Source organism: Ischnura elegans, chromosome 3 (genome assembly GCF_921293095.1).
Source record: "Ischnura elegans chromosome 3, ioIscEleg1.1, whole genome shotgun sequence".
NCBI lineage: Eukaryota > Metazoa > Arthropoda > Insecta > Odonata > Coenagrionidae > Ischnura > Ischnura elegans.
Window position 1 is genome coordinate 74,329,130 of NC_060248.1, and position 14,283 is coordinate 74,343,412.

The following is a 14,283-nucleotide window of genomic DNA, read 5'->3' on the forward strand; positions in this document are numbered from 1 at the left end:
GTTCGATTCCTCGATTCTTCGATTCCTCGATTCTCGGCCAAGAACCGGAATCGAAAACGAGTACTTGCCAAGGCGAAAATTCGATTCCGATTCCAGTAGTACTTCAAACAACAAAATAAACGACCGCGTTTCCAACAGTCATTTGAATTTTCGCGCCACGTAATCGTAATAACAAAACACATATCTTCTTGGGATTTGCGAGTACTCGAAAATTCAAGTCGATCGAGTAGTTGGTACTCGACTCGAGCGTTTCGAGTCGCATTACGAATGTCGAGTCGATTAGTTAAGGTTACAGTGCTTTCGAGGCTAGTAGGTCCAGCAATCTGCCGACAGGAAGCGCTATCATGAAACTCATGTAATAATGCAGTTTTTAAAGCCGATAAGTCATTCTAATGCCTTTGCCTGGTAGTTTCAGCTTGCCGAATACACTATAGTTGTCGACGTGGGCGCCGAATACCTTTACGCCACCCGCAGCGGCCGATCCTCTTCCTACCCGGCGCACACTAGTCTGAAATCGGAAAAAGCTAGAATAAAGTCCAAAATGACCTATTTGGGGATAGAGACTTGAAACTCAGCGTAAATACTCATAAATCATTACCAAATATTTCTTTATATGCCATTTCACATAAATACGAACCTTTAGTGAGATACAGAGGCCCAAGCATGACCAATTTTTCAATGCCACGCGAGATATCGTTTTTCCTCAAAAAATCTTTGAATTTATCCATGTGGTTTTGCGTTGGTGTGAGTTTTATGGAATATAAAACGCAATATTCCTTTGATCTGGTGCTTTGCCTATACTTTCAATGACTTTTGAAGATTTTGGCTCTCATCTGTCGGGTTTTACAACGCAAAATGGCCGACCCGTTTTTCATGTGAAATTTGACATAATGTAGACATTATCTTTCGTTTACGCGTTTACGAAAAATATAACTCGGAAAATTTAAACCACAATATAAAGTAGAGATTTCTAAAGAGTACTAATAAGAAACCTTGAAAAAAAAGTTTGCGACGAAGGAAATAAGAGCGATTTTTCAATCGCGCGTCAAGGCTGAGCTACACGCTGCGGAACTTTAAGGCTCGGTAACTGAGGCCGATTTTTCAAGTTTTTTAAAACATTAGTCTTGAAAATCGTCATTTAAAGCATAGATAATCGTCTTCATTGACTTAAAACACTAAACTGAGGATGTTAAAAAGGATTATGTATAGATCGACTCGACCATTTAGCGCATTACTCGAGTGAAAATACTAAGGATTAGATATTTTTGGAACCATCCCACGCATAAGAAATATGCCTCGGGTATTGTATTAAAATGAAGAGATTAAGTCAGCATGCTTAAGAGAGAGAAAAAAGAACTATTTCCGTGAAAGGCAACAACCGATACCCTTTTTCCCTTTCCACCTTCGCCGAGGTGAGTCGCGCGGTAGGGGGAGTTTTCACACCACAAGGCTCTTTTAGCCTTTTTTATTACTGCGACCGTCCGATGTGATATTCATTTGTAGCGTTTAGTTTCTTTCTTGAACTTAAAAAAAGCAAGAGATTTTAAGGTTGATTAAATGACGTGAGAAGTATAGCATTTTTTTTGGCTCTACAAAACTAAAGTTTAGTTCTATAGTTGTTCGCTTCGACCACTTGAATTCCATGAAGATTCAAGATCCAAAAAAATCGTTGATATAATTTTTAATAAAAATTCCAAAGTCTCCGAAATCTTGCAATTTTGGTGGGAAAGTACTTGCCCAATCACACACATGTGTAGCAAAAGGCAATTTTCTGCAGACAGTAATACTGTAACATGGAGACGTCAAAACCTGCTGGCTGAGCATGTAGAATAATTGGTTTTTCTGCTTGAGAATTTGAAAAGGCCAAATATTACATGATTCATATACGTAGTATGTAATCTTTATTACTGCTATGAAAATTTCTGTACTCAGGTATGTTCTGTTTTGAAATTTAGCTATTATATTTTAATTACATAGTCATTATTTGAAAGATGCTTTTGACAACTGACTCTTTCACAGAGTAATATTTTTAAAAGTGGTTTTCTTGTTGCCTGGAATTAAGTGATATTTTTCTTGGAGCCTATGGCATCAGAATCGATGGAATCGGTATCGGTAGAATCGGAATCAAAATGTCAGAATCGGAATCGGGATCGGAATCGATAAAATTTTGGAATCGACCCATCACTAATAGAAATTCAAGGAAATCCGTTATCTTTTTCATATTCTTTTCTCAGCTCCTTGATTCTAATGGGAATAAATTATACGATGTGGTTAATCATGGGATATGTGTTCATATGTATTTGGATGCACCACTAAATGTACTCGTGCTTCTAATGTCATGAGAATTTTGCTAGCTACCATTTCTAATCTTGCACAAAAATATTGAATTTGCATCAATTTAAAGAGAAATTTTAAAAAATTGAAATTGTTGTTCTTTAAGGCACTTGGAATAGTATTTGTTCTAAACTTCTGTCCCCTCATCAGCTCAAGTTGAGGATGCCATGAGGTACATTTTCCTACTCTTCATCATTCGGAGTAGATATTACTTCAAATTATATTCCTTTTATGATGTTGATTGTTATTATTTCCTTCCCTCAACAGGACAAATAGCAGGTTGAATAATCGAACGCAGGGTAAGAATCAGGAGGCAGCCACGAAGAGGGAAATCCGGTCAAGGGAGAATACAGCTATTACTGGTACTCCAGTAGTGACGAATCCTCCACCTCGGGATGATACTCCTATGAGAAGATCAGTGCGGCAAACGGGTGTCAAAGCTGGTACCAGGGATAGAGCATCGCCACCTCCTAAAACACGGGGAGGGGGAGGTGGAATGACAAGCAGGGGCAAAGAAAGTACGGAGAAGTCTCTGAGTGAACAAGAAGTCAACACCAGGAGAAAGACAAGAAGCAGTGGTTCATCAGGTACTAACTCATTGATTCTATCAATATATTTTTTGTATCAAAAACTTTTTGTAGATCTTCTGGTCTCATTAACTTTATCTTGGGATTGGATGAAATTTCAAGTAGCCTGTCAAGTTGGTCATTTCTAGGGACATGCAAAAGGTGGGGTTATTTTATAGCCATAAGTGGTGTTATTTTTCTACAAAAGCGGTGTTATTTTCCCCTGAAATCGGTGTTATTTTAACGGCAAAATAATTGATGTCCATTGAGAGCCATCTTTCCAGTGACCCACCCATTGCCCTTAATTTAGGATATTGTTGACCGGGAATAATTTAGGCAATAATATACATGGATTATTGACTGAATTCATCTATTTTACATATTTTATCCTTCGCTTATACACATACCTAGCTTACATAGAGAGAAATTACTTTTAAACGTCTGTAATTTCAAATGAAATATTGCTATTGTGATCAAGTTGTCATCTTTTACATTTGTTCTCTTATAATTAATCGTAGAGGACGTAACTTGATGGAAATCCATAATCGCACGAATAGAAGGATCAACAACTTTGCTATTTCCACATAATATTTTATTAACACCGACCATGGTTTCGTTACAGAGTAACATTATCAAGGTGGTAGTAACATTACCTTGATAATGTTACTCTGTAACGAAACCACGGTTGATGTTAATAAAATACTATGTGGAAATAGCAAAGTTGTTGATCCTTCTATTCGTGCGATTTGTTCTCTTATTTGTTAACACAGTGCTATAGCAGGAAATAAATCTTTCTCGGTCCATGTTTGCAGAGGGGATCCTATCGCTTAAAGGCGCTTAGATGCAAACGATGTCTCAGACATTTGAGCTCCTGGATTGCTTTAATTACATCCACTGAACCCCGGGAATTTTGCTTTTGTGGTAATTTCTGTAATTCTCCCAACCCCAACATCAACTTCTCTGTCTCCATTGATTCCAGGCCATGAATTTTTTGTTTTTAAGCCAGGGTTAATGTCTGTAGACGTAACTTCTTGGGGATCAAAAACTGAGATCTTTTCAAATACCTATTTTTCTGCTTAGGTCTTCTACCATAAGAGAACTAAGTTTGGTTGATGCCTTTTCAGCCATCTGCATAGGTATTGACTTTACAGAAGCTGCTTTAGAATTTTTCATGTTTTGCAGATGTAATAAGTGGTTTTATCTAAAAAAGTACTCTTATGAATATTCTCGAGGCTCATTTTAAACTTCCTTAACTCTTTCAAAACGGTGGAGTTCTCTCCTTAGCATGAATGCAGGACTGCACTCCGTGAGACTCTTCGGTCCCCTCTGTATGGAGCATTAATGTTGGACATGTCAGCATTAACGAATTTAATGCATGAACAATTTCCATGTTGATTTTATACTGAAATCGAGATGTGAGTTAATATTTATGGTAGAATTTTGTTTAAAAATTGTAAACGCTGCCAAAAGACAAAGAATTCAATTCTTTGTTTATATTTTTGAAAAATAAACATACATTTATTTCGCAAACTAACTGAATGAACAATTGTATAACTGCGGTCCCTTGCCACAAAGAGGGGTAATAAGAGACGAGGGTCTAGGTTCATGCTTCGGGATTTCGGCAGTTACAGATTTTGCCAGTCCATGGTGTTGGCCTGTGTTGGGTCCCGAAACTAAGACTTTGCAAACCCACGAATGTCATAAAATGAGGAGACCAAGGAAACGTATTTTCGGCATTAGGCCTGCGTAGGAAAATCTCAGACAAAAATTTTCGCCTTTCGTCCCCCGGGTCAAGAAACGTCCTGCCGCATATTTTCGTCATTAGCAGCGGAAGAATTAACTCTTCATAGAATGTGAGAATTTGGATAGTTTGAACCCTCCAGTTATTTTATTAAGTCAACCATCAGATTCCCATGGCATTTTGGCTACTTTGTAGACATCGTGAATGCGGTTTAGACATCCTCCGGACAAACAAGTCGCCTTATTTCCTCGAGTGTGTTTCCTTGTGGAAATCATGAATTTTCTCCAATTCATGGGCGATTTTCACCAACTCAGACGCGATTTTCATTTTTTTCCTTCTGCTCTGCATGAAATTGTATTTCGAGGCGTATACTTAAGCCGTAATTTTTTCACGGCATTGGCCGCTCACCGACGCGACTAATTTCCGCGGGCCGCCGTTCCCTCCACAGCGCCGTGAAATCCAGAGAGTCGTCTTGTCGGAAAGTGGCCTGAATTTTACGGCGCTGTGCCGAGAACGGCAGCCGGCGATAAGTCGTTTCGGCTGAAAGGTGCCACAATTGTAGCTCCGTGTGTATTTCACGGAATAGACGGCGCACAGCCACTTTTTACCGCTTTCAGACTTTTGCTTTGCTCCGGCCGTCGTCAACGGCAAGGCACTATTCTTTCAAATAACCATTGGTCTCAATGCATGTCTTCAAACGAGTCGTATCGCGCAGTTGATGGCACGGTGTTGTTGACAGTCAGCAAGGCAAGGTTAAATCTGGCCCGGCGGTGCGCCGTTTATGGCGTGAAATACACACAGTGCTACCTTGAGGCTACTATCAAACGCGACGACTTTTCGCCGATCGCCGTTCACTGCACGGTGCCGTGAAAAAATTACGGCTTAAATGTACGCCTCGAAAAACAATTTCGTGGAAGAAGCATGAGGAGAAGAAAAAAATTGCGAAAATAGCGTCTGCGTTAGTGAAAATCGCCCATGAATTGGAGAAAATCGCAATTAACACGAAATTCGCGTATTCGCGGGAAAACCCCGGAAATCGCGTATTTCGTGGGAAAACCACGGAATTCGCGTTATCGCATTTGCGACTTTTGCATGTCCCTAGTCATTTCTAATGCATCTTGAGCCATTTTTCAGTTGAGTTGAAGACCTAGAACTGAATTAAAGCACTTTATTTATGAATTCATCCTGAATCCATAATATCACGTAATGAAGGAAGTGGAAACCAGGTATCAATAGAACTATTAACCTATTATCTGATTTTCCCAATTTGAGAAGTTGCATGTTTACAAAAATTTCATCAGTGAAAAAGAAACCTTAAACACTTTCGTTGTATAAGTTGTTAATGTGATAATAACTTTCTTCCTACGTTATTACTTTAGACCCTCACTGATGTGGTTGAGAGGTGGATGCACACGAATGCAATCACTTTCACTTGCTTTCTTGAGTTTTCAGTCCTCAATATCAACTTAGTGAAATATCCTATATTTTCGATTGCAGAGGCAGCTTCCGATCGTTCAGTACTTTTAAAAAATAATTCACAGAATTGAGTGACATTTTAGTTGGGGAGGAGTCACAAAGTAGCTTGAGTGAGAGAGAATCTTCTGAAATTTAAACAGACGGATTTTTCATGTTTTTGGCTGTTTTCTCATGCAGTTATTATTACCAGTATATTTAGCATAAGTGAGAAGATGACTAGACTGATCAGGGTTCTCTCTTGTGAAATGATCTTTGTAGTAAGTGGGGCTCCATCAAATTACCAATCTTTCAAAGCGGGATTTTTGAATTGGTTAGCATGCTAGAAAAGTAGATTTTTTAAGGAGAATTGCTAGAACATCATTTAAAATGTCACTTAATTGTATGTTGGATCCGCTGTCTTGTTTAAAACTTAATCAAAATTTAAAATTGTTAACTGGAAATTGACTCATTTCTGTCATGTTTATCCCACAATCCAACATGGAAGTGATCATATAACGAATTTAAGGAATGGTTTTCTCTCATGGTTACGATTTTTTAAAAGAATTTCTATCAGTAGCTTATTTTAGTTTTCAAAACTACCATTAACTTTAGAATGATTCAGAAAATTATTTTAGAGTGTTTATTTTGATTTATCATCATTATCTTTCTTAAAAACAATCCCAGTTATGACCTCTGTTACCCAGATTTGCTATCAACTAGCACATGTTACTGCTGCGGTCGGAATTAAAAATGCCTTCTGTTATAGTCTTTGGTTATTTCTCGCCAATATTCCATAACTTACCACCGCACAATATTGGAGGTATCATGTATAGGAAGGCAAAGCTGCTCGATGCTAGAAAAGATAAGATGGCTTATTGAGATATCAGTGATCTAACATCATGGTCTACAATGGTAGCTGTCTCAGGAGTGGTTGGTTGGTCCTTGTTGGGGATATTTAGAGGTAGGCAGTAACTCCTTTGAAAAACTGATGCTAATCCAAAATCAATATGAAGAACCTTATTGCTTTTGCCATCAAAGAGTCCAGTGAGATCAACGTGATTAACAACTCTTCCATGTCTCATTTCAGAGAAAACATGAAATTGCCTACTACAGTAAAACCTCACCTTAATGAACTCCCGCTAAACGAAGAACTCCATTCAACGAACAAATGCTATTGGTCCAGCCAATTGGCTATTTAAACACAGTAATGAAAAACCCTGATGAACGAACTCCTCTTTAATGAAAACTCCCGATCAACGAAATGAAATTTTGGTGCGATCGAGTGACATTCACCTCTCAATAATCAATTTTTCTGGTTAAATTTTTATTTTCATATGAATAATTTAATATTCATAGCGTTGGAGGGCCAATCAGAGACTTCCACTGAATAAGCTAATCAGAATCGTCGTTATTAACTGTAACCATAGCCTTCCATGGTGTGTTTCTGCCAACCCTAACTCGCAGCGAATTGCGAAAAATGTTAATGCTGACTTTCGTAAAATAACTCAATGTCCCAATATTTACATGCATATTTACAAGATATGAAATCTAGATGGCCTGATGAAGACAATCGTCGAGGGACAAGTCGAAGGCAAGAACAGAAAAGGAAGACCTTGAACAAAATATATGGAACAAGTAAAGAAGGATGTGAAAGAGAAGAAATACGTAGGTGTGAAAAGATAAGCTGATAGGAGAAATGAGTGGAGAGCTGCGTCAAACCAATCCTAGGATTGTTGGCCAGTGATGATGATGTACTTCGATTGCATTCTTTTGACGGTTGTTTAAGAATCTTAACAAAATTGCAACGCATAAATTCCGAGAAGCTGAGAAGGAGAAGAGAAAAATATTCGCACTTAAGCGACGAAAGCCAACATTTTCCCATTGATCTAGACGTTATTTGAATTGAGTGCTTTATTCTAAAGGTCGGTCTCTGTCATACCATTATAGCGATGTGAAGCGGTGTTGATTTTCTTCAGAGGAAAAGGGTTGTGATGGCCGTTGATCGTTGCATGAAGAAGACGGCAGTTGTAATTAAGTATGACATTTGGTCATCAATACCGTAGACAATTCTTGCCGAACGGTCGGAAATGGTCCCAGGGGGCCTAACTGAAAACGCTCCATTACCATTGTCAATGGACAAATGTCTTCAACTATCTTTCTGGAGCTGATCCCCATTTCAGGGCCCATCTTGAAGGAGCAAGCAAGAAGTTGGGAATGGATAATAATAATAATAAATTTATTTCACCATTGGCAAATTATACATCTGCAAGGCTAAGGATAGCTGAATAGAAACAGTTCTAAGGACATATTTAATGCTGACAAAGCATTTTTTATATAATTTGCTTCCTGACCATACTTTAAAGGAAGAGGCGGGCCACGGGGGAAAAATGAGCAAATAACGTTTTATAGTACTCCTATGCACCAATAGTGATGGCTCGGAGAAGTTGCCTCCGTTTTTAGTGGGGACGTACGTGAAACCACGCTGTTTTAAGAATGATAGAGTCAGTCGAGTATCCAGGAATCTCGGTCAGGGAGGTCCAAAACATGGGGGGAATTTTTGAAAAACAGGGTACTAACTTAGTACTACTAATAGAGAGTTTCAAACCAATTTTTACACTTTTCATAGTCGAAAAAACTTCATTTTTCAAAGAAATATTTTGTACCCCCCGGACATCCCCCCTGGCTATGCCACTATAACTGCTATATTTATCTCTCATCACCATAGCATCAAATCAGCAAAAAAAATCAAAATAAAAACAAACATGCTCACAGACAAATAAAACAAACAACAAATGAACTCAAAAACAGAAAACAAACTAAACATATACAAAAGTGATTCCTGTCATAAAGGCACATGCATCAACTGTCACAGTCTAAACATGTCATGTTTAGACTGGGCCACTGGTGAGAGTGATGCCCCTGTGGTAGCAGCAAAAATTCATGAATGACAGCGGGATTAATTAAGCAGGGTTGGCGGGAGTTGATGTACTCATGGGGAAAGTAGATTTCTTCCTCGATCGCTGCACGGGCCCCAACATATGACTAGCAATAAGAAATGTGCGCGTTATTTTCTTCCCCCCAACTGCACCAGCTAAGGTGCTACTTCTCGACAGAGGGGTCATTTCTGCGGCAAAGCGGCATTGCTGTCAGATTTTAGTGGAGTTTTTGGTTTGTCGAATGGATGTAAGGAATCAGAAAAATTGAAGAGGTAATACAGTGGCTTTGTAAGCTTGGGAGCGTGTCGCACCTGTCACCATATTTAGTTATTTTGCAAAAACCTGGTTTGCAGTCAACAGCATCATCATCGTGATTTTACTTTGAGAACTCATGCATGAGACCAAGCTGTTTTCTTATCGGCAGTTATCTATCCGGTTCGCAGTCAACTGCGACCACGCGTTGGAGAGTGATGGCGAAATCCGTGAATCCTGGCAGGGTATCTCAAAAGACATGAATGTTGAAGGGTCGTTTGAAGAGTTCACTAGAGTAGACTAAAATTTTGTTATCTGCAAAGCCAGCAAACTGAGGGTTGCAGAATATAATTTCTTGAAAACTCATTTTTCAAAAACGTGATGTATTTTACTTCGAGAACTCCTGCATAAGGCCTTTCAAGATGTTTTCTTATTGGCAGTTGTCTATCCGGAATACGACAGAAATGATGCTAGTACAATGAATTATTTACGAAGCCCGTGACCGCAAATATTGCAATGGAGTAATCTGGATTCGACTACTAAAAAGAAATGCTGCCACCCACTGCGCTTTAATGGGTCAACGAAAGTCGCCACTCGCGTCGTTATGGTGGAGCGATCTAAATTTCATGATGGAACTATAATTGGCGCTGTTACCTTAAATTTATATAAGTAATGGTCAAATCTATCGAATTCTTAATTTTTCAGTGTAAACCTCACGAATACATGTACTCTATTTCAAATATTGAGAGTAAAGGGATCGCCTCGCGCTCACCGCTATGCTGCATACATTTTTGAAAACCGATTAAAAAGCACGCGAAGTGATTGAATAATACGAACTGAGGCTTCTTAAATGTGGTCTATCGCCCGCGATTTGCATTGCAGTTGAAGAAATCAGCACTGTTTTGAAGTATGCGAAGGAAGGATGTAGATAATGCATTGCAGACTTGCTTCAATTTCCATGCCCCTAGAATGATGCAACGTGCATATCACCTCCGGGGAATGAACTCCCGATCAACAAAACGGCAAAATTTCTGTGCCATGAGTTTCGTTTGAGAGAGGTTTCGCTGTATTCACATTCAATCATAGTCATAGAATTATGCTTTCAAAATTCAATTTATGGGAGCACAATCTACTTATGATTATGACAATGTTAATATAGCTATTCATGTTAGTTTAAAAATGGTGGGTTGAAGGTGTTTTTATTTTTTAATAAACCTTTAAAAAGGAGAAAAAATCTAGATTTTAAAGGGTGTCTGATCTGCAATGGGACTGCGTGAGCTTGAGTAGGAATTCAAGTAACCATCCACCTCCTTTCTCAAAACTAGAGTGTGGTATCAATTACAGAAAAAAAGTTGACAACAGCAATGGCAAAAGTGGCATGACCAATTCAGAAAGATGATTACTTTGGCTGTAATTCTTGTGTATCCTGGAAGCCAATCATGAAATACTCAAAAATATGACCACAAAATCAGGTGCAGTGAAGTGTGTTAGTCACTGCCACTGACATTATCTCATACTATAGGTAACGGTCTGATACCACCCCAAGGACAAATAGGAAAGTGAATGCTCATTAGACTGTAGATGTGAGGACAGTATCTTTGATTGAATGCACATTGAAAAAATGATCGCAATATTCTAATATGCATAGGGCGTTATGCTTAAATAAGAAATGCAGATGGGAAGCTTAAAAGGAGTGGTGATTGTGCTTATTACATACTGGTTTGTGCCATGTGTGCTTATTACATACTGGTTTGTGCCATGTAGGTATTTCATTTGGTGATTTCAGTGGTACTACTTGCTGGGCAACTAAATGTTATTAAAATTATGTCGCTGTTACTTAATTACATGAAATTTTAAAGACTTATTCACTTATACAGTTACACCTCCCATTTTACAAACCACTTTTCAGGTCCCTGTCTTTAATATAGGGGGAGCTTAGTGAAAGGAACTCCATTTTATTGATTTACTGTGTACATAGCCTGTCCCTTGGAGAGTTTTCTCCTCACTTTTTTAAAGTCTAGTGGTTCATTCATTGTCTACAGCAATAGAGGAAGCTGTTAATCGGACTATTGAGAAGAGTGAGATGTCATTTTCAACTAATGCAAGGAAACTAGCTGTCTATTCAATCAAATCCATGAAAACAGGTTCAGTTGCTACAGAAATTCAGTAGCATCTTCACCCGGTCAAGCCTCAAAGTTTTTGCTAACGTGGCATGTGTACAAAGACCACTCTCAACATCGTGATAGGCATTCCTTTGTATTTTCAAGGTCCTGGCAGGTTAAATCACTCCGATATCTTAGCTTAAAAGTCATATGGCCTTTCTTAATTGGTAAACTGAGGCTTAGTCTCACATTTTAAGCATTTGGTTCATGTGTTTGTCATTGGTAGGTAGTGACTACACGGCTGCCCAACTGCAATCCCAATCCCTCTCCAAGGTGCGTAGATAACCCTTGGCCATGGGTATGACAATCTTAGACACTGCCCTCTTCTCTTACCCACTTTTACTCAATCATAGAATCTCTAAGTAAGCTAGTCGAGGCCAGTAGCTACCCCAATTTCTAATGATATAAGGAGTGTAATGTCGATGGGTGCTCCCTTCTTCTGTGAAAATAAGCGGATTTCCGCGAATGCAGGGATCTTCCCTTAATTTAGATGTCTAGTCTTGGAAATATCTGAAGTCGCTTTCAAATAATCCAACTCCGCCATGGCATAAAATGACATGGGGCCTTTTTGGGTCCCTTTAAGCGCATCAAAATGTGCCTGAGATATAGTAACACTCTACTGTGGAAGATGGTAGTGGACACCATGGCGACTATTTTCATTCAGTACGGCAAGGCTTTGTTTGTTGCATAAAATGTACTGTGGCTCCAAGCCATTCCTATGGTTGTTGACAATTCACTATGGATGGTGCACAGTGAATAGCCTGAAAAAGTCAGATAGTGGGGTGATGCTGTTCACTCCCTCTTTGATGACGATTAAATCCCCTTTCATTGTGACTTACACCTTCTCTTATTGGAGAGGGGGATATATTGAATAGAACACACATGATAAAAACGGCAGCAGGAGTAACAGTATGCTTCCTGTCAGAGCTTTAAAGATGGTTGGAGTCAATGGAAACTCAGAGCAAAGCAAGAGTTTCAGGCAAGCAATTTGTCTGCTGCATTGGAACTGTAGTATAGCAATTGAAGGTCTTTTGAATCAGAAAGGAATGTCTGTTAGCTATGGTGATAACGTGGAGGGAGAGATGGTGGCTAAAGAAAGTGATGAAAGGGCTGGAGTATTGGTTGAAGAGGGTAGCATAGGAGATAATCCCATGGTCAGTAAATTTACTGTCAGATAGTCATATCTGTGATGTATGTTGTTAAGCAGGTTATTGCAGGATAATCCAATATGTCTCATTGATTGATGGCATTGTAAATATAGCCACGTTGGACTTCTGTTGAGATATAATTTTGAAGGTACTAGAATTTTCTGATCCCAGTAACTATAAAGCATGCCCATAACATATGAAGCCCCTAAATTGACTGAGTGATCATTTCAAATTCTGCATGGGTTATAGAAGGGCTAGAATTTTGTGTATAGGTTTCTGCTCCACACCCCTCCCCCCATAAATCATTCATATGAGCACAAATTCAAATGTTTCTCTGCACCCCTTACGGTCATGGTCTCCGATGCCTGGAGTACTAACAGGATCTAAACTTCTGTTAATTATTCTAATAGGGAGAGTATTGTTGCTTTGGTTTGTGTGCTAGTTATTTTCATTAATCACTGGAATCCGGCTAAGGAAGTTGTCAATCCTGAACTTTGACAGGCCACCCAGCCTCCCACATGCATCCATTCTTCTCCATGATCACATCTCTGGTATTCCTCCCACATCGTATAATTGAATTAAATGGTAAAAATCATTAATTTGGTGAATCAATTTATCACTTATATGTTCTTATTTTGGTCATAAATTAGCTTTCGCCATTTCTCTTTCTTTTATGGAAGCACTTTGTAAAAATATTCCCTCCCTGCTCAATATTTGCTCCATCCAAAACTTGTCTCCTCCATATCTCATCTAGAAGCTGCCTCTATTAATGCCTCATGTCCTGCACTTCATTGTTCTTCCTCCTCTTCGTCCACTTCTTCTCCATTCTTTGCCACGCCCACATCTTGAATGCCTTCAGTCTTTTCTTATCCTCCTTCCTAAGTGTCCACATTTCTGCACCATAAAGCACTACACTCCAAAAATGACTTTTCACTGCCCATTTCTTTAATTTCTCACATAACAGTTCTCTCGTCAGCTCTTTCCTTCATTAGCGCCTCCTTTGGTAATGCAATAGGGTAGTTTCCTTCATCAAAGAAACCGAAAGGCATTGATTGCGATTTGTTACCCACAATTACTGTATTCATAATATACAAATTATTTCGTTTTAGAAATACCGGTTTAGACGAATGGCAATGGTCCATTTTTATCCTCATTTGAAAAGGGCCAGATTGGCGCCCATGCGATGCCTCTCCACGTGATGTCACAGGGACCTAGTTTCTATAGGAGAAGATGGGAGTTATACATCGTCTGAGATTACCAATGCATGCATGAGGCGCAGAGCTCAGGGAAACATGTCTTAATAATCACCTATTAAAACTGGCTAAGGTCGGAAAGTTTTCTTCGTTTGATAAGGAATTAATAAACCTTTTTTAAGCCAAGCGCTACCAGACAGCAAGGTACTCAGCTACCCTTTAGCATCCTGCGTCCTATCAGCGCTCAGAGCCTCGATCAAGGTCACCTCACCAGGCGGGAGGGGGAACCAGAAATACGTCACACGGAGAGATTTCCTTACCCGTCACGTTTTCGCGCGCTTGAAAATTTTCACTTTTCATTTAATCGCGAAAAATAGATATCGTCATTTAAAAATCTAAAAGCGTGAAATACGTACTCCAGGAGTAATAATCTTCCGATATAGGCAGTAAAAAAATAATAGGAAACCACCCTATTCTCTTACCGATGTCCTTCCTG

General features: G+C 39.1%; 1 protein-coding gene across 2 annotated transcripts in view; it reads left to right on the top strand.

The window, feature by feature from the left end:
• Positions 1 to 14,283, top strand: part of LOC124156021 (mucin-19-like) — a 63,655-nt gene that overhangs the window by 43,950 nt on the left and 5,422 nt on the right. For both annotated transcript variants that reach the window (XM_046530301.1, XM_046530302.1), the window contains exon 9: positions 2,602 to 2,921. In XM_046530301.1, the coding sequence (XP_046386257.1) occupies positions 2,602 to 2,921 (320 nt within the window). The remainder of the gene's footprint in view (positions 1 to 2,601; positions 2,922 to 14,283) is intronic.